Source organism: Jatropha curcas, chromosome 3 (assembly GCF_041381405.1).
Source record: "Jatropha curcas cultivar XTBG-Jc1 chromosome 3, XTBG_Jcur_1.0, whole genome shotgun sequence".
Classification (NCBI taxonomy): domain Eukaryota; kingdom Viridiplantae; phylum Streptophyta; class Magnoliopsida; order Malpighiales; family Euphorbiaceae; genus Jatropha; species Jatropha curcas.
The window spans coordinates 26277221-26299576 of record NC_143153.1 but is presented as its reverse complement, the minus strand read 5'-3'; the positions used below and the strand labels follow the sequence as shown (position 1 = coordinate 26299576).

At 29.9% G+C, this 22356-nt stretch overlaps 3 protein-coding genes and 1 non-coding gene across 6 annotated transcripts; all 4 read right to left on the bottom strand.

The window, feature by feature from the left end:
* Positions 1-5482: 5482 nt before the first annotated feature.
* On the bottom strand, positions 5483-6143 carry LOC105636515 (Oligosaccharyltransferase complex/magnesium transporter family protein). Its single transcript, XM_012219798.4, has one exon. The coding sequence runs from the start codon at positions 6086-6088 to the stop codon at positions 5591-5593; it is 498 nt and encodes a 165-aa protein (XP_012075188.1). The 5' UTR covers positions 6089-6143; the 3' UTR covers positions 5483-5590.
* A 615-nt stretch (positions 6144-6758) lies between these two features.
* AGT2 (alanine:glyoxylate aminotransferase 2) lies at positions 6759-11373 on the bottom strand. The gene is made up of 9 exons (XM_012219799.3): positions 10979-11373; positions 10459-10689; positions 10084-10254; positions 8840-8983; positions 8554-8733; positions 8126-8351; positions 7364-7477; positions 7169-7255; positions 6759-7011 (listed from the first exon to the last, which is right to left on the bottom strand). Exons 1-9 carry the CDS (start codon positions 11237-11239, stop codon positions 6968-6970), a joined length of 1458 nt encoding a protein of 485 aa, XP_012075189.1. The 5' UTR covers positions 11240-11373; the 3' UTR covers positions 6759-6967.
* Positions 11374-11899: 526 nt separating this feature from the next.
* Positions 11900-17208, bottom strand: LOC105636517 (pentatricopeptide (PPR) repeat-containing protein). Of its 3 annotated transcripts, none has more exons than XM_012219801.4 (4): positions 14052-17208; positions 13544-13605; positions 13299-13383; positions 11900-12173 (listed from the first exon to the last, which is right to left on the bottom strand). In XM_012219801.4, exon 1 carries the CDS (start codon positions 16759-16761, stop codon positions 14410-14412), a length of 2352 nt encoding a protein of 783 aa, XP_012075191.1. In that variant the 5' UTR covers positions 16762-17208; the 3' UTR covers positions 11900-12173; positions 13299-13383; positions 13544-13605; positions 14052-14409. The 3 variants fall into 3 exon arrangements, with proteins under 3 accessions (XP_012075191.1, XP_020535966.1, XP_037495867.1); XM_020680307.3 differs by having other exon boundaries at positions 11900-12164; XM_037639939.2 differs by having other exon boundaries at positions 11900-12161.
* Positions 17209-18437: 1229 nt separating this feature from the next.
* On the bottom strand, positions 18438-18510 carry TRNAR-ACG (transfer RNA arginine (anticodon ACG)). Its single transcript has one exon. It is a non-coding gene; the product is annotated as a tRNA-Arg (tRNA).
* Between the last annotated feature and the right edge of the window lie 3846 nt (positions 18511-22356).

Below are 22356 nucleotides of genomic sequence, written 5' to 3'. Positions count from 1 at the left end.
AATAATTTAAATACTTGTTTCTATTTTTCTTTAGAAATTTAATATGATTGAAATTATATAATTAAAGAAACATATTAAAATGTAATAATCAATTCATTATTATAAATATATTTTAAGATCTCTTGAATCGTAGTACTTCGATCCCATAAAAATCAATAAAACAAAACTTTAATTAGAAAAATACAAAACGATAATGTAATTGAAAAAAATAAAACTAAGTAAACAAAAACAAAGCAATAAAATACCATTTTTTTTTTTTTAACAGGCAATAAGCTAAAGAAGCCAAAATAAGACATCAAATTAGGCTTTCAACCAAATTAGAAATAAATTTAAAATTTTTTGAAAAATACGATAATGAATAAAGAAAGAATCTTAAACTTTTGTTTATATACTATATAAATATCAAAAATTTTAATTTGCTGAAAAATATATATAATTTGTAAAAGCTATAACCATTAATTCGACATCAATTCATTTTTTTTACATTTTAAATCAAAATCAGAAAAATTGCATAAGCAACCTTTTCAAGATAATTCAATTAATTGAACTGCAGCCATACAAACCATATAGTGAATTGAAAGATGTCAAATATTAATGAGATGTAAATATTTTAACTTATCATAAGATAGAAAACAAAACTGATACTGTAATAGTTAAATAAATTACTCAAAAACTAAAAATCATAACCAAATAAATCAGAAAAAAAAAGGAAAAAGATTACTCACTATCTTATCTTATTGTTTTCAAAATGTATGAGACTAATTTTGAAAATTGATCGGCTACAAGATAAAAATTTTACGATATCATTGGAAGAAATTCTCTTGTGAGTTTTTTTGGTATATGATAAAATGATAATCTAAAAGAGGAACAATAATTTACTCATCCCCTAATAAAAAAGAGATTTTTAGTATTTTAATTTTAATATTCAAATGAAAAGAAAGAGAAATTTGGTGACAATCAATTAGGAAGATGGATGATTTGGCAGCAATAAAAATATAGGCTTTGTTTTAGCATTTTAATAAATTTTAAATTATAATAATGATCATTAAATTTTAAACGTTCAAGGAAGATAAAAAGGTGAAGAATAGTAATAAAAAGGTTAATAGCAAGTAATTAAAAGGCAATAATTAAATTGCTAGTAAAAATATTAAAAGGAATTAATTAAATTTCAAAGGTTTAATAAAGGCCAAAAATTTTCAAGCAAGGAAAAACGAAATGCTAAAATTCTGAAAAGTTCTACTCTCCAAATAATGTGTTGCATCAGCAACCAAGAAAAACTATATGTTTCTCATTTATATGTATATATAATTTAATTTAATGATAATGATATAACGATAATATTTTTAGTATCTTAATTTCAATTTATTCAAATGAAAAGGAAGAGAAATTTGACGAAATTCAATTAGGTAAATGAAAGAGTTGGAAACAAAATATAGATTTATTTTAGTATTTTAATATCAATTTCAAATTGTATTGACGATCATTAAATTTAAAAAATTAAATTTTAAACGTTTAATGAAGTTAGGAAGGTTAAAAATTATAATAATATTAAATTTGAAAAATTAAATGTGGAACGTTTAAGGAAAGTGGAATGATTAACATCAAGTAAATAAAAGGAAATACTAATAAAATCGCAAGTAAAAATACTAAAAGGAAATAATTAAATTTCAAAAGTTTAAAAAGAAAATTTTCTCATGTACGGAAAAATAAAATGTCTTTTAAATGATGCGCCTCATCATCAATCAAGGAAATCTCCATGGTTTAAATGAATTTATATATATATATATATATATATATATATATATATATATATATATATATATTTGTAAGCACGGATGCTATTAAAATTTGGTGATTAAATGGTTTAAATTGTCCAAAAATGCATTCTATTATTGGGTTTAATGCAATCAAACAACCATCAATTAATTTGTTCAAATATAAATTGAGAATTCAAATCCATGGTTCCAACAGTAACATTATAGATTTTCTGATATTTTTTATTCCTTTCTATTAGAATAAATAACATAACAGTGATACTTGTTGATGTGTATAAAAATTTCATACATAAATTTCATATGCTTATATTGAAATAGTTTTTCCTTGTTATGTCTCAAAAATTGAATTTTTTTTTTTATTTTTCCTTACCACGAAGATATATCTTCTGATTATCTAAACTGTGTTATATCATGATTACAATTACTTTAAACCTATTATAACGTTAACAGTTTTTATTTTTGATTTAATTACATTAATGAATGACATACCATATAAATTAATGGAAATATTGTGTGATTTTATCATTTGAGAACATAATTCATAGAATTGCAAAAATTGTTAGTATATATATATACAATTTACCAACTTATTTTTTTTATACTATTTTGCACATGCGGTAGTATGATTAAAATATATTTGAGACATATAATAAAATATAATTTTAAAAGCTAACGAAGATTTAAGTTAATGGAAAGGAAGGTGATGATGATGATTCAAATATAACAATATCTTTTTATGCTATTTTTAGATTTACATTATTTTTTTATATATTATGGGAGTAACTAGTTCTCAAGGTCACTTCAATATTAGAGAACTAGTCTCGATGCTTCATAGGTGTTTCCACGTCTATAGAAGATGCCACTTGTTGTTTTAATGTAATGTTTGATCTATGAATAAAAATATTCATTTTGTTGTCCTTATATGCAATACCGTGTTATGTATTGTTATATGGTTGTTTTTACATTTATATTCCAATATCTATTTATACATTGGTATCATATTCTTCTAACGTCTATTACTATCTTGCAGATAATTAGTTGAGATATTTAATTGGCTTATTTGAAGGTGCTCCAAGCAAGCGCATTTCTCTTGTGCGCGTCATACGAGCCTATGACATTTGTATTGAGTTCAATCATCTTCCTCAACAGTTTGCTTTTTTGTGCTGTTGGCAATTTCATCGATTTCTCGATTTCTTTAGTGTTGGAAAGGTGAGCACATTTGACTGTAATAATGGATTTACAAATGACTTCTAATTATCATATTTAATTTTTCTCCAACATCTCAATATTTTCATAACTTAGATTGTATAAACATGGATCTTTTCCTTTCATTTATAAGCCTGTATGAATTTAGATCTTCATCATTTACAATCATTTCTGCAATTTTTTTTTTTTTCTTTTTAGATGAGAAAGTCATGCAAATGTTGGTAAAAGAAAAACACTAATAAACAATGTTATTTCAGTTGATAAGCACAACAAATATGATATGAGATATTTATTTCTAATTATTTTATAATACCTACTGTTGCATAATTTAGTTTAAAATTGCAAAAAAATGAAGCTAACATCTAATTAACATTATTTACAAAATCACATTAACACGACTAATCTATTAGTTATAACTAAACTTGGAAAAGCATATGCCATAATTATCTATTAAAAAACGAAAAAATTTTGTAAGAAAATGAAGCTTATCATTCCTTTTGTTGTGTGCAGAATGATGAAAGTATGAGGAGATATAAAAATAATTTTGTAAAAAATAATAGAGATTACTGTCTATGTTCACAAAAATTTACCCATCTTTTGATGCTCATTAGGAGGGCAAATCATATTAGAGGTAATTACCATTTCAAAAAAAATATTAGAGGTAATTAAACTTTAGGATTAATTGTTATTTGATCACAAAACATCAATGTGATACAGATAAAATTACTATAATTATTATTATTTTTTTTCAGTTTATCATATTTGAAATTACCCAGCAAAATTTTATTAAAAATTTTGATGCCTACTACGAATTTAATAATGCAATTTGAGCTGACAAATACGCAACTCCTACACACGAAACAAATACCACTTTGCTGTGAGCATGTATGTTTCAGGTGAGCTTGCAGCTTATGTCAATTGTTTGGGTGCGCAATTCACCGGAAAATCCCAAATGTGATCAAATTAAAAATTGAATGATCCATCTTAATGAAATTAATTTTCTGTAAACAAATTAGAAACAACCTGACTTACCTCTCATCAAAGAAGATATATTACATTTATAGTCTTCAAAGGATATATGCTGTAGATGAACATTTGATGGTGTATGATTACCTAAAACCGAAGACGTAAGACCTATAATATATGAAAATAAACAACAAATGAACAAACAATAGCCATTGACAAAACACATATGGGTTGAGCATCCAGCATCTCTCAGTTTCTTTCAATCCCTATTATTGGTCTTGATGGCTGATTTTCCTAATGTAAGCATCGGATGCATTCAAGTTTAGTGATTCAATGGTGTAAAATTGTCCAAATGCTAAGCCTATTATTGGCTTTCATGCAACCAAACAACCTTCAATCAAAAGTATTTTGTTCAAATCCATAGTTCCAACAGCAACAACATAGATTTTCTAGTAACTGTGCCAAGTTTTAGTGTGAAGCTGACAAAACCTAGAACTCTTCGACCTTTGTTTTCCAATCTAAGTCTCAATTCCATAAAAATCTAATTATTCTCTTATACAAACATAAGATAACCTACAAGAAGGTAAAATTACTGAAATCATTAACTACCCAAAACCTGTCTCTCTTGCTTGGTTTGACTTCAGAACATAATGATAAAACCCTACAGAGACTCTTCTTAAAGATGGATAGCCAAAATCAGGATAAATTGGATTCCAGGTATATGGAACTTACAGTATCATTTTGCTTAGACACTGTTTGATATAAATGAGTTCGATAAAATTTTACAACAGTTATGTAAAATTCCATGTTTTCATGTTTGGCATGAATGAAAATGTAATAATAGAAAGTATTCAACATACTAAACAAATTATATTTACAATTAATTCTACAGTCCAAATTCGTTTACAAAATGTTTATTTTAAATGAACATGCAATTCATTTCATTACAAAAATTCATATTTGGAACTCATTTTCAATATATTAGTTAGTACTTATAATTTATTAGCTTCTTTAGCTGGTACCTTAGTTAAGGTTGGTGTTCATTTGCAAATTCTATCAATTTTGATAGAATTAGAATCAACAGTAATCAATTTCATAAAGTTAAAAAATTTAAAATTCCAAACAAACTTTCATTTGTACCAAACATGAGTAAACTTAGAAATGAATTCCTTAAATTTCATGAAATTCATTTATAACAAACAAACTCTTATATTAAAGGAAGGGCTTAAGGTTTATTTGAATTATCGTTTATTTGAGTAAGCTGACAATCAACAGCATGACAAAAGAACAAGAATGCCAATTGGCTTGCAGATTTCCTATCTAAAAACATTTTTTCAAGGTAAAAACTGCATAATGGAACCCACTAATTCTGCTACCAGTGACAAGTTTTTCATCTCAAGCTAGCATCTCAGTAAGCCAGTGAGTCAATTGTTGAAATCCGGTTGGTCATTCCCTATTATTCCCAAAATACTAAATTTTGTGCGAGCATAGTAGAATTGAACCAGAGATAATTCTTAGCAGAAGCAATAATTCACTTAAAAGGAAAATTAGAAACTTTGCCATTGAGAGAAAGCTAGATGAACGATCAAACATAGAGGTACAAATCCATTAAGTCCCAATAACAGAACTAAATAAACTGAAATTCACCTAAGATAACCAGGAATCTTAATGCGAATAAAGAGCATACTCATCACATATGCGATAATCAACGACGAAATACCAGCAGTCGCATAAGAAACCTTTACGCTCTTAGCTCGATTCTTGTCCAATGCAAGATCCATTAGCACAATTCCAGTTCCACCAAGCACGAACATAAATCCAGATGACAAGCCCTCAATTATGTATTGCCCGTTCACGCGACCAGGTAGAAACACGACAGGTCGGATAGATCCGGTTGCCGGATCTTGAGTCGATCCGATTCCAGGCGGCTCCACAATTACGTCGTAGACGATCCCGGAGACGACCATAAAGTAGGTGAGGAGGACAAGGGCAAAGACGGTCATTGGCGACGGTAAAGTAAGTGATGGGAGCTTCAAGCGAAGGCGAGGAGGGCGAAGAATGGAGTAGGGAACGATTTTAACGATGTGGAATATCGGATCCATAGAGGACGATGTTGGATCTGTTAGGGTTTGGGATGCCATTTCCAGTTCTGTTTTTCAGTGTTATGACTTCTGAGCTTTTGATATAAAGAAACCGAGCTCTCATTTATAGTAATTTTTTTTTTCACTTTTATTTTTTATTCATGGAAATATGTAATGTATAGTTAAATATATTTAAACTTATGTATTTTATAATTATTAAATCAATTATTAGTTTTAGTACTGTCATTCAAAGAATATATACAATTTCTTAAATATATATATATAATTAGTAATATTTGATATGATAATTAATGAATTATATTTTTTTAAATTGTCATAGGTGTTACTCCTGCCTTAGTTTCTAACTTTTAATTAGACTCAAATTTTAATACTCACCAATTTAAGGAAAAAAAAAATTAAGGAAAAAAAAAAACTGTAAAGTTCCATCTATATATTTGAAAATGCTTTTCTTCTAAATAATTTGTTTTATATGATTTGGTTCTAATATATAAACTTTTGTTAGAACATATTAAAATTTTTACTTTATAGAATGTAAATTTATAAAATTTGATATTTTATTGTTAAATATGAGAAAAAAAATTCATAATTACTTACCCAAATATGCAGCACTATACTCCAAGCAAAACATTTATCTGCCCATGACCAAAACTCCTGTATTAAGTTTTTTCATAAATAATAAAGTCATCACTCATCACATTTATTCTATCAATTTTTCAAAGTGAGGAAAAGATTTTATTGCATAGAACTAGACCAAGGAACTATTCACAGAAAGTCATACAAGGCTTCTTGCTTACAATAAACAGTGAATACAACAAATGGCGATGAACATCATAATTATATCCTTGCTTTTTCTCTGATTTTACAGAAAATAAGATATTCGCGTTTTACATATTCATCTGAGCCTGGAAATTTTGATCCTCATAACCTTGACATAGAATAGTCCAAAGCATCCACAAGAAAATCTACAAGTATCACAGTGATAATAGTGTGTTATTGTACATTCTTCCACAGAAGAACTAACAAAAAAAACGAAAAAAAGGTTTCATAATCTCTTCTGAAAAGTTATATTTCTACTCATCTAAATTAAAATGCTGCAAGGGACAAACTGACAAAGTGTACCTGCGTCATCTTTAGTGAAACACATAGGTGGCTTTACTCGAAAAACATTTCCATGGAGTCCACCTTTCCCAACAAGAATGCCGAGCTCTGAAATTAGAAGAAAATGATGTTTGAATATATGCAAGGAAATTAGGAGAGACTAATTTAATATTTAAGAGTTAATCTTTTCTATTTTTGAATTGTAGGAGATATTACCTCTAAGTTTCTCAAACAAAATTGCAGTTTCTGCCTTGGCAGGCGTCTTCTCCTTCCTGTCAGTTACAAGTTCTATCCCCACCATTAGACCCCTCCCTCTTACATCTCCGATGACTGAAACAAGATTGTAAGAAATTGATAACTGCTTAAAAACACAATTAAAAAGTAATAATTAGAACTTATAAATGATCGGATTTGAAAACACAGGAATATCATGCCTCCTAGGGAAAAGGTAGAAGGATCAGATTTGTTATTGTCTTTTGTTTGTCAAGTCCAAGCATTTAAAAGTAGAATATTCCTTTGTCCTATACAAGGCTTCTTTCTCTAGACAGAGATCAGTCCTGCTCATGGGTATTCTACAGAAGATTGAGTGTGCATAATCACAAAAAATGCTTTTGAAAGCAACTTAATTTGTCTGATAGCTCTTCTTAATGCATGGTAGCACATGCATACAGGAAAGTTCCTTTGAACCTAGATATATAAAGAATCCTAATACTAACTCATTGAGATAATAATGTGAAAAAGAGTCCTGAATGCATCAACAAGAGATACACTTTGAAAATCCAACAATATTTAGCTCACCCGATTTCTGTTGCAAGCAATATAGAGGGTGCAAAAAATCTGATGTCTTAGCTGACAAATATTCAATGTACAGGCATACATCCTTATCCATTTTCCCCACTTAATGTACAGGAAAATATCATCACAAGAAAAAAGAAGAAACAGAGTATATGTGAGATGCCAAAGTTTGAGGGAAATTACTGTCATGTCTTTGCTGTAGATCTCTCAAGCGGCCAATCAGGTGGGAACCAACATTGGCACAATGTTCTTGACGCCTTTCTTTGTCAATAACTCTCAGAACTGCAAGTCCACCAGCAGAACAGACTGGGTTGCCACCGAAAGTATTAAATTGAATTTTTTGCGCCATCACATTTGCTATCTCTGGTGTTGTCACCACTGCTCCTAGTGGCAAACCATTGCCAATACCCTAAGAGATAAAAACTTGCGGTATGTCATAGGATGATTGGGCAAGGTTATTAAGATTGAAAACAAGACATTGAAATGTGATGAATTAAAGCATAAAACAAAATAACAGCAAATAATGAACCTCGAGAAATAACTGAGATTTGAAATTTTAGCTGTGCGTCCAGGCTATAGGATTGAGGAATAAAAATAGAAGCGATAATTACCTTTGCCATGGTAACAATGTCGGGAATGACTCCTTGTGTTTCAAAACCCCAATAATGGCTTCCTGTGCGACCAAATCCAGTTTGCACTTCATCAGCAATGCAGACACCACCAGCTTTGCGTACAATGTCATAAACCATTTTTAAGTATCCAGGGGCTAATTCAACTGCTCCTCCAACTCCCTGGAGTTAACCATTAATATCATGGAAAAAAAGTTCACAAAATGTATCATTTTATAGTTGCCAAATTCAGAACACATTGAAAGAAATATCAATTCCAGAAGCCAACCTGAATTGTTTCAGATATAAATCCAGCAACTTTTCCTGAAGTACCATATTCAATATGATCTTGCACATCTTTGGCATAACCAGCTGGATCAGAACCAAAGAGCCCTCGGTACGGATCTGGGTTCATGACATGGTGGATTTCACCCTGCAGCATGCAATGGTTAGAGTCATTGGCATGCCTTGCCAGTAACCTGTCTTAATTATGTACATAGCATAAGCATGATGGCAAAGTTGTTTAAAGAGAAGAATTCTGCAAGCTTGTGTCTTGATAAATGCAATCTCAAAAAACAAAATCAAGACAATCTTTTCCTTTTTTTGGGTTCAAAACAGAAGCATCAAACTGTGTCTGCATAAATTAGCTTTCTTTAAATAAAATCAAACCTTACAGTTTCAGAAAACGGAGTTTATATTCCATTGTCCATCTACTTCTCATTGTTTTTAAGATTAGAAACAAAGAAAGAACTAAACAATATTTATGTTTGGCATATTAGACAATTCTATTAATTGAACACAAAATCTCAGCAATAGCAAGTTGCATCCGAGATAAGATTCATGCACATAAATGTCACATTATTAAATTGTTTTAGGAAGGTGATCAACAACTAAATTTCTCTGATTAATATTATTTTGTTGGTCAAATATTTTTGAGCATTTTGTTAACATGAATTAAAAAGGAAACTGAAATAGAACTTACAGTAGCTTCTAATTGACCAAATCATAACAAAAATTTACAACACAGCAAAAGGCCATCACACTGAATGAAGCAAGCTCTAGAAAGCGTCAAATGTACACAGCAAGGTGCATAGCCTCCCTTACATTGCAAGGAGTCATGGTTCACTATGACCAGTGATGTCCAAATCATCATATAAGCATGAGCATCTCAAAACAATTATTTTTTTATTGCAAAATCAGTGAAGAATGACAAACCTCCAAAAATTTATAAGGAGTCAACAAACTGATATTAGGTTATCAGCATTTAGAACAGATCTTATAGTTCTCTAAAACTTTAGTACACAGCAAGGTGCATAGCCTCCCTTACAATGCAAGGAGTCATGGTTCACTATGACCAGTGATGTCCAAATCATCATATAAGCATGAGCATCTCAAAACAATTATTCTTTATTGCAAAATCAGTGAAGAATGACAAACCACCAAAAATTTATACGGAGTCAACAAACTGATATTAGGTTATCAGCATTTAGAACAGATCATATAGTTCTCTAAAACTTTAGTACATAGACAAACCTGTGGAATAGGGTACTTCCACGTGTTTAAAGCAGTTAGTCCAATTGTATTAGAGCTTCCACCGTGATATGCATTTCTCAACGAAATCATCTCAAGATTACCACTATATAGTCTGGCCATCAGCATAGCTAATTCATTTGCTTCTGACCCAGAATTTACAAAATACACTACCTACATTTCAAAAAGCAAACATGTATAAGATTATAGACTTAAAAGTTATTTATTAGTTTAAGCAGGTACATATTATTTTCTACATATCTTTATCCATAACTTCAAATGATTAACTATAACCCTAATTTCAATTATGAGATATTGGCATCATAAAATTTAGCAAAACGGGTTAATAAATCCATAAATGGTTAATAACTTCAAAACCTTAAGATTTCCAGGCATCTTAGCAGCTAATGCCTCTGCAAAATCAGCAATGGCATGGTGCAAGTAGATGGTAGTAGCATGTTGGAGAAGTTTGTTCTGCTCATTGATAGCATTTAAAACTTCAGGATGGCAATGCCCACACGACACCGTTACAATCCCGGCAAATGCGTCTAAGTACCTTCGCCCACTTTCATCAAACAAGTACTGCATCTTCCCTTCTACAATATTCAGCTAATTGCAAACACAAGAAAGAGAAGAAGAAAAAAAAAAGATTATTCAGTTAAAAATGGTCATCACTTCCCCCTAAAGAAAAGGAGAAGGAAAATGTTGAAAAACGGACATGCTACAGTATAATGGCACCGGAATTTTTTCAAGGCCATGTTTGGATGACTCTAAATTAAATTACAAAAAGTGAATTTAAAAATAAAAAGAAATACATATATGAAACGGCAGCATAGCCATGGCATGATTGATACTGTCCTAGCAAAGCAAGAAAGAGAAAGAAAGTGCGACTACTTACAGGTTTCTGATAGTAGTAGAAGAGAGAAGGACCTAGATACTTCTTTCGTTTCTGTAGAATCTCATCAGCCAACGGTCCTTTATACGGCTTAGGCTGGTAATCGAACAGCGGGAGACGAGGCGGAGGAGCATCGGCTGCGGCGGTTGCAGAAGATGAAGGAACGGTAGAGAAAGAACTGCAGATAAATCTTTTATTGTAAAGAAAGAGCTTGGATTTGGCTTCTTCTACAGTTCTCTTCAAGAATTGGCTCTGTAACGCCATGTCCAGATTCGTATGCACAGAGGGAGAGACAGGGAGTGAGTAGACAAATTGGAAAGAGTTTAGCGCGCCTGTTATAGGATTGGAATCTTGCAATGATGATGTGTCGGTGACGTGTAATTTCCGTTTTTTTAGGTTATCTTTGATTAGCTGTGGATTGACTTGGAAGTGAGTCAGACAAGAAAGATTCCAGCATCCCACGATTGCTTTGTTTCTACTTTCTTGGCTTTGCTTTTTTTATTTGTTTTTTACATCTGAAGGTACAGTTGCTAGTGATTAGTTCTAGTACTCGTTTGGATTATAGACGGTCAAAATCAAAATCATAAATTTTATATAGAATTTATGGACTGTAAAAACGATGAAATACGAAATTCATCTGTTGACTTAAAAGCAAAATATGATTTAAAGATATTTTGAATGAAAAGGATACATCCAACATTTTAAGGTACATAATTTAACTTTTAGGTAAAGCTGGCTACTAGATTTGATTTAATTATTTTAAAAAAATAAATTTTGAAATTAAAAGTTTTTAATTTTAATATGAACCAATCATCGTTCAGGGTATAAATAGATGTCATTGATGATTAACAAAATATACCATATTAGATGATTAACAAAATATCAGTGTAAAATACAAATTTAATTAAAATTTTATATTGCTAATGACATATAAACATAAAATTATATTTACAAGTACAATATTTTAAATACACGACATTATCCAATACATCCAAATCATACATGGTATATAACAACAATGTGAAAGTATATATAATCATGTCTGAATTGATGTTTGCAGTAACTAAAGCTGTAAAAAAGGGGCTCTTTGAGCCAAGGAAGAGCCTTCGACACAGAAATTGGATGCTTAATCAAATAAAAACCTGGCAGATTCTCCACTAGTTTGCTTCCTCCTCTCTTGTTTCATCTGCTGTACCTCCTAAGAAAACAAACAATCAGAACAAATAGAAACAAATGTATTAAAATTGCCTAAGAGCTTGCTTTCTCTCAAAGAAGTTGAGGAAAGCCCAAAACTATTATCTTTTTGTCAATTGATGGCTCAGAAAATCTAAAACGGTGACTTTGTTTTCTTATTTAGGAAAATTATGACAGATAAATAAAAATGTCAAAAGAAGGTGCAGAACCTGTTTACGTGAAGTATACAAAGAGATTGCCAAAAGATATGGAGAAGGAAAAAAAAAAAAAAAAAAAAAAAAGCTAAAGCCCAGGTTCTAATTTTTTTGCTTAGGAAAAGAATAAAAAAAAAAAAAAAAAATCATAACTGGAAATCCTCGAAATTCTATATCTAATCTCAAATAGCAGGAACGTTGGGGGGAAGAAACAAACAAGTACCCAGGAATACAATTTGGCTAACAAAAATGAGCAAATTTTATGTATTCTTATAGTATGTGGATCATAAAATTCTCATACAGTCCTAAACTCTTTGTGCACTTCCCCATAGAGGACTTGAAGTTGATAATTTTATTCTCTCATCCATTCTCCACCACTATACCAAGTTTGATTTTTCGTTGAGATAACTGACATATATGCACCATATATATACACACACACAGAGCCAAATATTCAAGGAGTGAGTAACTTTCACAAGTAATCAAGAGACTAAATTTTTGCACTATATATAATCAAAAGGAACTTATGTGCTGCATGTATAAATTCTAGAATACAGTCCAGGATCAAGTTCATGTGCGGCTTGGAATAACCAAAATAGGTTGCTTTAATAAACTACAGAGAATATTTTATTTTGATTCTATTTGAAGCAAATGGAGATATTGGAGGAGTTTCAGCAAATAAAATTACATTATCAAGATTCCAAAGAAACTAGCAACTTTTCACATGGCAAAGTTTTTTTTTTTTATAAACTTCTCGGAGGTAGATTTCACACTTATTTTTTATGAAAATATAAATAGATGCTACCAGTTTAGCAACAATCACGCTCTTTAGTATCAAGAATCACAGGTCCAAATACTTAGCAAAAATGAGTTCTCACACCAAAGCACCTTTAAAGGCAACATAGCTAAGAAAATAACATAGTTGTAGATATTACCTTTATTTTGTACGATTTGGCACTAATCCATTATCCATATACAAGAGACAATTTACAGAGCACATTCTCTGAGTATTAATGACATCTGAGAAGAAAGAATGAGGAAAACACCGAAGTTTCAGATTGGATAATAAATTAGATTGAATGGAGACTCTGATGGTGATAACATAAGACCACATAATAAAAATCTATGATCGAGAAAGATAAAAATTGGTTTATTTATTTTTTGTTTTTTTCTCACTTACTATAGTATCTTTTTCATCAACTTCAGGATTAAGCATGTCAAGTTTCTTATTCTTCGCCTCCCCTGTACAATGATGAACAAGAGATGAAGCATGAAACAAAAATACTGCAAATATTTTGAATCAAAGAAATTGACTTTTATAGAAAAGAGGAGAATTCATTCGTGTCAAAAGAAATTAAAATTAAAAATAACATCAATCTCCAAGTTACAAAATTAGTTAATATATTTAAGTGTATTCTTTGAATGATCAAATTTCTTCAAAGCAAAGCAAAAATAATGATTCAAATTAATCTCATTGAATTAGTATACTCTAAAAGTAGCCTTAAATGTTTATTTAATTAACTCATCCCTGAAACAAATGCATAAATATCCAACACCTATATTTTCTATCAATCAATTTTCACATAAGATGCTGAAGTGTTAATTGCATATAAATCAAAGACAAAAAAACATTCAGATATTTCCACCAGACTTTGAAAGAAAGTTATAAAGGTCAATGAATGTATTACCAGCTTTCGAGATGCTACACTGATGGTTGTGAACAATTATGCCGCATACTGTTGAAATTGTTCAGCAAATCAGAACATGTCAATCCCATCTCCAGGAAAACAAGCTTTCTGAAGCAAATGAGATAATCTTGAAGGCTATGAGAACAGCAACAAACTCATGCCCAGAATCTTCTGCCATTGGCCTCAGATACCAGAGTTCAAAGTCAAGTAAAGTGGGTAACAGAATGTTATGAACTGAAAAATTAATCAAAACATTGCCTCTTTAATATGTCAGGACCAGCCTTTTGTAGACATGATAAAATGCATAAAGTTTTTTAGACATAAAAACTGAAATTTTCTTCAGATCCCTTCCTTATGCCTACCAATAGTCACGGCAAGAACAGAAACCATCCTTGAAATGATGAAAACGAGTAACATCTCTCACAATTATTTCTCTGCCCATAAGCTTGGAGATAAATTTAATAGCTGTATGACAATCATTACAGATTCTGAGATTCTTCATAATCCTCAATGTAGTGTTTTCTGGAGTACTTATTATCCCGAAAGCAATAGCAAGTTTCTCACTGTGATATCTAAGAAGCTTATCCTTCACCTCTATTTCAAGATCATGCAATACAGAATCAGTGTCTGGAATGAAACCCAATTTTTTAATCTCCTCCCAAATCTTATCCATCATTTTATAGATTTCATCTTTCTGCGGGTGAAGACTATCTTCAGCTCCAAAGATGTGAACTTCATTCTGGATCTCAAGCCAACTAGATCCCTGCTCTTTCTTTACTCCTCTATCATTCATTAACTTTCTAATTTTAGCCGCATCTTCCCATTTTCCACAAGCTGAATATACATTGGCAAGGGCAGAGTATGCCCCACTGTTGTCAGGCTCAATAAGAAGCAATCTCTCTGCCGCGATTTTTGCCAGATCAACATTTTTATAAACCTTGCAAGAAGATAGCAGTGAACCCCAAGCTATAACATCTGGTTCAATAGGCATGTTTTCTATAAATTTAAATGCTTCTTGCAGCAATCCAGCTCGGCCATATAGGTCAATCATGCATGCATAGTGGCTTAAAGTTGGCTCAATTTTGTGCACACTTGCCATCAAATTAAAATAGCTCCGACCCTGCTCCACCAATCCTACATGCGTACAAGCTGACAGCACACCAACATAAGTTATATGGTCAGGCTCAATACCAAGTGCCAACATCTTCTCAAACAGCTCTATTGCTTCTTCTCCAAGGCCATGCTGAGCCAAAGCAATAATCATAGAACTCCAAGAGACAGTATCGTTGTTCCAACATATGAGATTGAATACCTTCTGCGCATTGTCAATGCTTCCAGCTTTTGCATACATTGTAATCAGCGCATTGCCCACAGAAATCGATAGATCTTCCCTTGATCTTATGGCGCTTGCATGAATTTGTTTGCCATGATTCAAAGAAGCCCCTCTTGAACTGACACTCAACATAGCGGCTAGTGTAAAACTGTTTGGTCGGGGTCCTTCTTTAGTCATTGCTCTGAAAAGCTCTAAAGCATCATCATTTAGGCCATTCTGCACATAACCTACAATCATGGCTGTCCATGCAACCACATCACGGTTTCTCAACGAGTCAAATATCTGCCTGGCTGGGGTTATATCCCCAAGCTTGGCATATCCATCCAATAGAGCAGTAAAGGCTATAGCATCAAGATCTGAAATCTCACTTTGCTCTACAACCCTCCGAGCGACTTCAACCCCGCCAGTCTTTGCATACATTGATATCAAAGCATTTTGAACAGCCCCAGAAATATCAAACTCTGTCCTGATAATATAACTATGAATTTGTTTCCCAAGATTCATATTCTCAAGATTGGTACAAGCTGATAAAGTACTTGCTAAGGTGAACTTATCAGGTTTCAAAGAAGAATCCTGCAACATGCTAGAGAAGAGTTCTAGTGCTTCCTTATCAAAACCATGCTGATTATATCCTGCAATCATTGAATTCCAAGTAACTATATCCCTCTCACTCATTTGTTGAAATTGAGCAAGGGCAAGGTCAATTCTTCCAGAATTCATATGCAATGAAATCATAATATTCCAACTTGTAATGCTCCTCAGTCTCATCCTATCAAAGACAATTTTAGCCATAACCAAGTCACCAGCCTTTGCATACATATTCAGAAGTGAATTCCCTACAGAAGCATACCCACTAAGGCCTAACTTAACAACAAAAGAATGAATCTTTCTACCAATATCTAGAGCTCTTAGAGCCGCACATGAAGAAAGTACGTTAGTTATAGTAAACTGGGATGGTGACACTTTATCCTTAACCATATCTACAAACATCTTTATTGCATTTTCAAAACAAGCCATTTGATTATAACCCACAATCATTGTAGTCCAAGAAACAGAATCACGATCAGGTATTTCATCAAACACATGAAGGGCTTTATCTAGTTTGCCTTGTCTTGCATACCCCGAAAGAATCGTATTCCATGAGAATGTGCTCTTTACAGGCATTTCATCAAATACATTGCGGGCATCAACAATATACCCGGATTTCGCATACAAGTTAATGAGGTTGTTCGTTAAGTAGATACTAAAGTTGAGGCCTAATTTAATCATCTGGGCATGGATTGATTTGCACACTGATAGGTTCTTGGATTTGAGGTTTGTTTGAAGAAGAAAGGCATAAAGATCTGAAGCTGAAGAAACAGAAGATGAAATCTCCATCAAAGACTGGACGAAGAAAAACAAAAACGCTATTAGGCAGCTCCACAGGATGAGTTTTGGGAACTAGTTTACTTGTATATATTTTCCTTTAATTGAAGCAATCTCTTGACAAAACAAAAATGGAGGGAGCTGCAAATTAAATCTTAGCTTCCTAGTAAAAATTTAAGCCCAACAAATAAGTGCTTGAAGTGTTCGTATAAAGTAACCCCCAAATATTCAAAATTTATTTATAAATTTATCTCAAGGCCAAATAGCCCCCCACCATATCTGCTGCCAGTAATCCACACACCGTGGAGAACGGGAATCAACCAGCAGCAGGCCTCGTGGGTTCATAATAGCACCCTTAGCAATAGCATCCGCCACAAAATTTCATAAATTTATATTTCTTATTTGATTATGACAAATATTTATTTTATTTGTATAATTTCAATTACTATAATTAAAATAAATTTTATATCGATTGTTTCAATTTTGGTTCACCAGTTCCGGCATAAATTCCAGTTCTAGTATGATTTCAACTAATTTTGGCGGCTTTTTTTTTTTATTATTTTACTGAAGGATTTGGCTGGGCCATTTCTCGTGGATTCAAGATCCAAACGTAAGAACCAACGCATAGGCATGGCAGATTGGTTCAACCCGATTCAAAATTTTTAAAATATTGAATCTGAACTGCTTTGAATTATTAGTTTAAATTCGGTTTTAATTTTGGTGTAATTTCGCTCACGGTTTCCGGTAATATATGTATTATTTTTTTCAAAAACAAATCGATTCTAATGTTTCGTATTTCTTTCAAAAAAATTTATACGAGGTTAAAAAATATTGATAAATTTTATTTTAAATTGTTTATATTTATATAAAAATAAATTAAATTAATTTTACAAAATAATCAAATAAATTATTATTTTATTTTGTCTAAATGTTATTAATTAAATATATTGTTAGAAAATTTTTTAAAATGCTTCGAACAATATAATTTTGAACTAAGTAAATAATTTAAAAAGAAAAGAGTTAAACTCCAATTTATATCAAATAATATAATTTTAAACTAAATATTCACTTGTTTTATCATTTTACTCTTTTAGATTCTTAACTTTTTAAATAAAGTGTATTTAAAAAAAAAAAAATTAAAGTAAAGTGTATCATATAGTAAAATATTATTTAGTCTTTTAAAGATATATAGAATACACTAAGTGATTATAATTTTGAAAATAAAAATCAAAAATTTTGGATTCAAATCGGACCAGAATCGTCGATTAACCGTCGGTCTAATTGATTCAAGTTCAGATTTTAACATTCACATAAACCTTAACCAGCTCTTGAACTACCGGTTTCGGTTTTGGTCAGTTTCAATTCATCTACAGTACAATTTAATTTCGGTTCGATTTTAATTTAAAATGAAACCGATAGTCATACCTACCAACACAAGCAAAAAGATATCTACACTTTCCTGCGGATTTATAAATTTATTCATCATTGCAATGAATATACATATTGCTAGATTAGTAAAGATAAAATAAACGCATTCATATTTGTAAATAAGTATTTAATTGTTAATCCTTATTTTTAATTGAAATATAAGATTAATAACAATCAAAAACGAAAAATACAGCATCATAAACAAAGCTTGGTTTAGCAAAATGGTTTGGCTTGAATGGTGTTAATTTGAAAAATAAAAACGACTCTGCTGGGGATCGAACCCAGAATCTCTGGTTCCGTAGACCAGCGCCTTATCCATTGGGCCACAGAGTCCTTGAGTGATTAAATTTTTTTTCATTTTTATATAAAGTTTTATACATTATTGATTAGGAGGGACCTCTTAATAAGTTCTCTTATTTTAATAAAAAGTATTATAATTATATGCAATAATTTAAATTGTTATATAGGAAGATGAACTCTTTATATATCTCAATTTTACAAGACCAAGGAGCTATAAAATTAATAAAGAACAAAATAATATGTATTGTCCTAAACCTTCTTGGCTGCTGTGGAAAGATCCTGCTAATTTTTTTAATGTGGCAATTGCACTAAAACATTACCATGTTCAAGATAAACTAAATAGATGCCACCGAGCAGTTAGAATGAACTATAACATTTCATGCATATATGAAAATGTTTGCAAGTAAAATTCCGCTAAATGAAGCACACTTTATCTAGAGTTTCTCCAACCTCTTTCTTTAAAACTTAACACACTTGTTTATATAGAGATTCCGGGCATTCGTCCGGCATTGACTCTGTCATTTTCTAGACATTCTTGAGGGACTAAATATTGCTTTAAAAATATTAAATTTTTATCAGTAGCCAGCATTTGATTAATAACACAATTACCAATGCTGCAACATGCTAAGTATAGTAGTAATATGAAATTACAATTAGGATTCCGTCTGTATCTTATACAAAATACAGAAGCATAAATATCAAAATCGAAAAATAAATTCTTGCATGTATATGTCAAGGAAAACCAACATTTCTCATTGAAGAAGTGAAATAATTTGCTCACCATGATCTTGTAATACAAGACACCCTAGACATGTTTTCATGCTCTAACTTTTGAATTTTGCTATACAACCGTTATACCATGTAAAATACAAAATCCATTTCAAAATACTCTCAAACCTGCAAATCTAATAGCAGATATTTTTAGATGAATGGATATCGACTCGATTTATATGAGAATTCTGTTAAAGATTTTAAGTGACAATAGAAAAGTACTATTTTTGCAAAATAATTTACAACAGAATTAAATGTAGATCTAACAAGCTAAGTAGATAAAAACATGAATATTAATGAAAAATTATTAAGATTCTAGGTATTTTGAGAAATATTTCCTTATTTTATTTTTTCACCACTCGAAGAAAATTAAATTCTATTAATAAAATAACTATGGTAAATAAAATATACTCATAAAAAGAAGTCTTGACAACCAAATGGAATAAAAGCTAGAAACTCGTCACTCCAAGAAAAAGAGAAACATCAAATGAGAAAATTAAAAATATATACAGCGCGCAGCGTTATGAATATAATTTTGAATGAAATCTGGATCATAATATAATAAATTAATATAATAAAATCACTAAAAATAACCTACTTTTTCTATAATAGAAAAAAATTTAATTGGATGGATTTAGATCGGCTCATATCAGGTTATAAATGGATCGAGTTTTATCCGATGATTAAGGTCGGAATGAACTTAATCAAGCGAAATGAGCATGGATGAATCCCATGTGATATCATAGTTGGGAAAAATAGGGAACATGATTGAGGTTTGGACCTAGATCAGGAACAACTGTCATCCCTAAAGATTATGTATTATATTGTTATGATATTATGTGTGGGGTCTGATATTGGTAGTAGCAGTAATAATGCTGCAAAGAATCCCGAAATAAGCAATGTAATGGACAATTAACTAATGAAAAAGCTAATTTCACGTGACAAATTTTTCATTGGTTTAAAGGTTGATAATCTAGGATTTTAATCCCGTGGTTGAAATTCTTAGATTATGCGTTAAATAAAATATTGAAATCATCATTCAAATTCATGAGATGATACATCTGTTTGGTAATTGTTAACTATTTTAGCAGCGGTTAGATGTTACTATTTGAGTAACTTTTTATAAAACGCTAAAAATTAAATGTTAAATGGGTTAATTTCTTTCTATAATACATTAATTTAATATCTAAAATTAGTTCAAATGCTATGTTATCAAACACTGTAAAAATTAGATCAAAACGTTAAAAACTATTTAAAAATCTGTTGCCAACCAGATTGATATCTCCTTTATTTCTTATTTTTTAAAATTTTATTGCAACATAAGGTAAATTTGATGAGTTTTTTTTTTTTTTTTTCCTTTTTTAAAAAACAAGTATAGTATTAATGGGGGTAAACAACTTTAATCTCCAGCTTTCTTTAATACTAGCAATATTCCCGTGCCATGCACCATTAAAAAAAATTTTAAAAATTAAACAAATAATATAATGCATATATAGCTTGTTGATAAATTTCGAGTAAAATTTTTTATATTATATTATTAAAATATATAAATAAAGATAGATGAATAATAAAAAATGCACTCATATTTTTTAATAACGAAGATGAAAATTAATAGATAAACACATATTGAAGATAATGAAATTTATAAAAATAAAATAAAAAAAGAAAATAAAAGGAGAATTAATTAGTTTGATTTATTTTATAATTAATACTATAAAAAATTAACTCCCATCATCACTAAAATCTACAAATTTAATGCAAAAAATAAATAATTATTTAATTTACTTTCAAATTATTTATTTTAAAATTAATACAAAATAATGATCATGCTATCATTTAAATTCATAAATTAAGTAGTTTATTTATATAATTAAAAGCGATATAAATTACTAATCAATTATACTAAATATAATTTAATTCAATTAATAAATAATAATAAATTCAATTTATTTTTAAATAAACATAAAGATAAATAACTAAAGCACTTGTTATTACTATGAAATTTAAATTAATATAAAGTCAAAAATTACACATATCACTTATTTAGAATCCTAAATAGCAGAACCAAAGGAAAATCTGAATGCTTTTTATATATTGATTTGATAGTTTACGGCTACAAAAACATGTTAAATAATTTTAAAAAAAAGAGACAAAAAAGTTTGAGTAAGAACTACTAACTCCATTAGTGAAAATAATTGAAATGTAGAAAATTCTGAACTTAAAAGAAAAACAAATAATATATTTAAAAGCAGAGACTGATAAACCTTTGCCAAGAATATAGAAAAATATAATGATACAACTTATACATAGTATTTCTAAAAAAACTAAAGTGTTTCTTGAGATAAACAATTTAAAATTAAAAAAAAGGTACATAATTAGTACACAATTAAAAAAAATGAAAACATTTAGATAGGAAACATTAAAGATACATTAACGGTTGTTAAAGGAAACATTTATTACTTCATAAATTTGAAAGTAAACATTTGTTATAAGCAATACATTAATACATTAATTGAATAATTTATTGTTATTAAACTTTATCATTTTTTAGAAATTAATAATAATTACTTAAAGTGATTAATATATTAAATAACCAAATCAAAAACACTAATTTAAAATAAATCCAAATCAAACCAATATATTAATACATTAAATAATCAAATCAAAAACACTAACTCAAAATAAATCCAAACTAAATCAATACATTAATACATTGAATAATCAAAATCAAACCAAATCAAAAACACCAATTCAAAATAAATCCAAACCAAATCAAATCAAGCCAATACATTAATTATATTAAATAATCAAATCAAACAATGCCACGTGGAAGCCTAATTGGAAGAATATGACACATGTCAAATTAAAATGTCAAGTGAATATGCCATATATCAACTTTCTAGAAAAAAAAAATATGTGCTTTATATATATATATATATATATATATATATATATATATATATATATATATATATATATATATATATATATATTGATTTAGTAAAATATTTCTGTCAAATGTATATTTTTTTAAGGGTATTAAATGTATTCAATGTAAGGTAAAATTAATTTACATAAAAAATTTATTTTAAATGTATCGTATAAAAA

Excerpts from the sequence above, each read along its gene's own strand:
- LOC105636517 (XM_012219801.4), bottom strand. The coding sequence starts at position 16,761 with ATGGAGATTTCATCTTCTGTTTCTTCAGCTTCAGATCTTTATGCCTTT.
- LOC105636515 (XM_012219798.4), bottom strand. The coding sequence starts at position 6,088 with ATGGCATCCCAAACCCTAACAGATCCAACATCGTCCTCTATGGATCCG.
- AGT2 (XM_012219799.3), bottom strand. The coding sequence starts at position 11,239 with ATGGCGTTACAGAGCCAATTCTTGAAGAGAACTGTAGAAGAAGCCAAA. Across the intron at positions 10,690-10,978 it reads TCTACTACTATCAGAAACCT|CTGAATATTGTAGAAGGGAA; the intron begins GTAAGTAGTCGC and ends GTTTGCAATTAG. Across the intron at positions 8,352-8,553 it reads ACATTGTTACCATGGCAAAG|GGTATTGGCAATGGTTTGCC; the intron begins GTAATTATCGCT and ends TTTATCTCTTAG.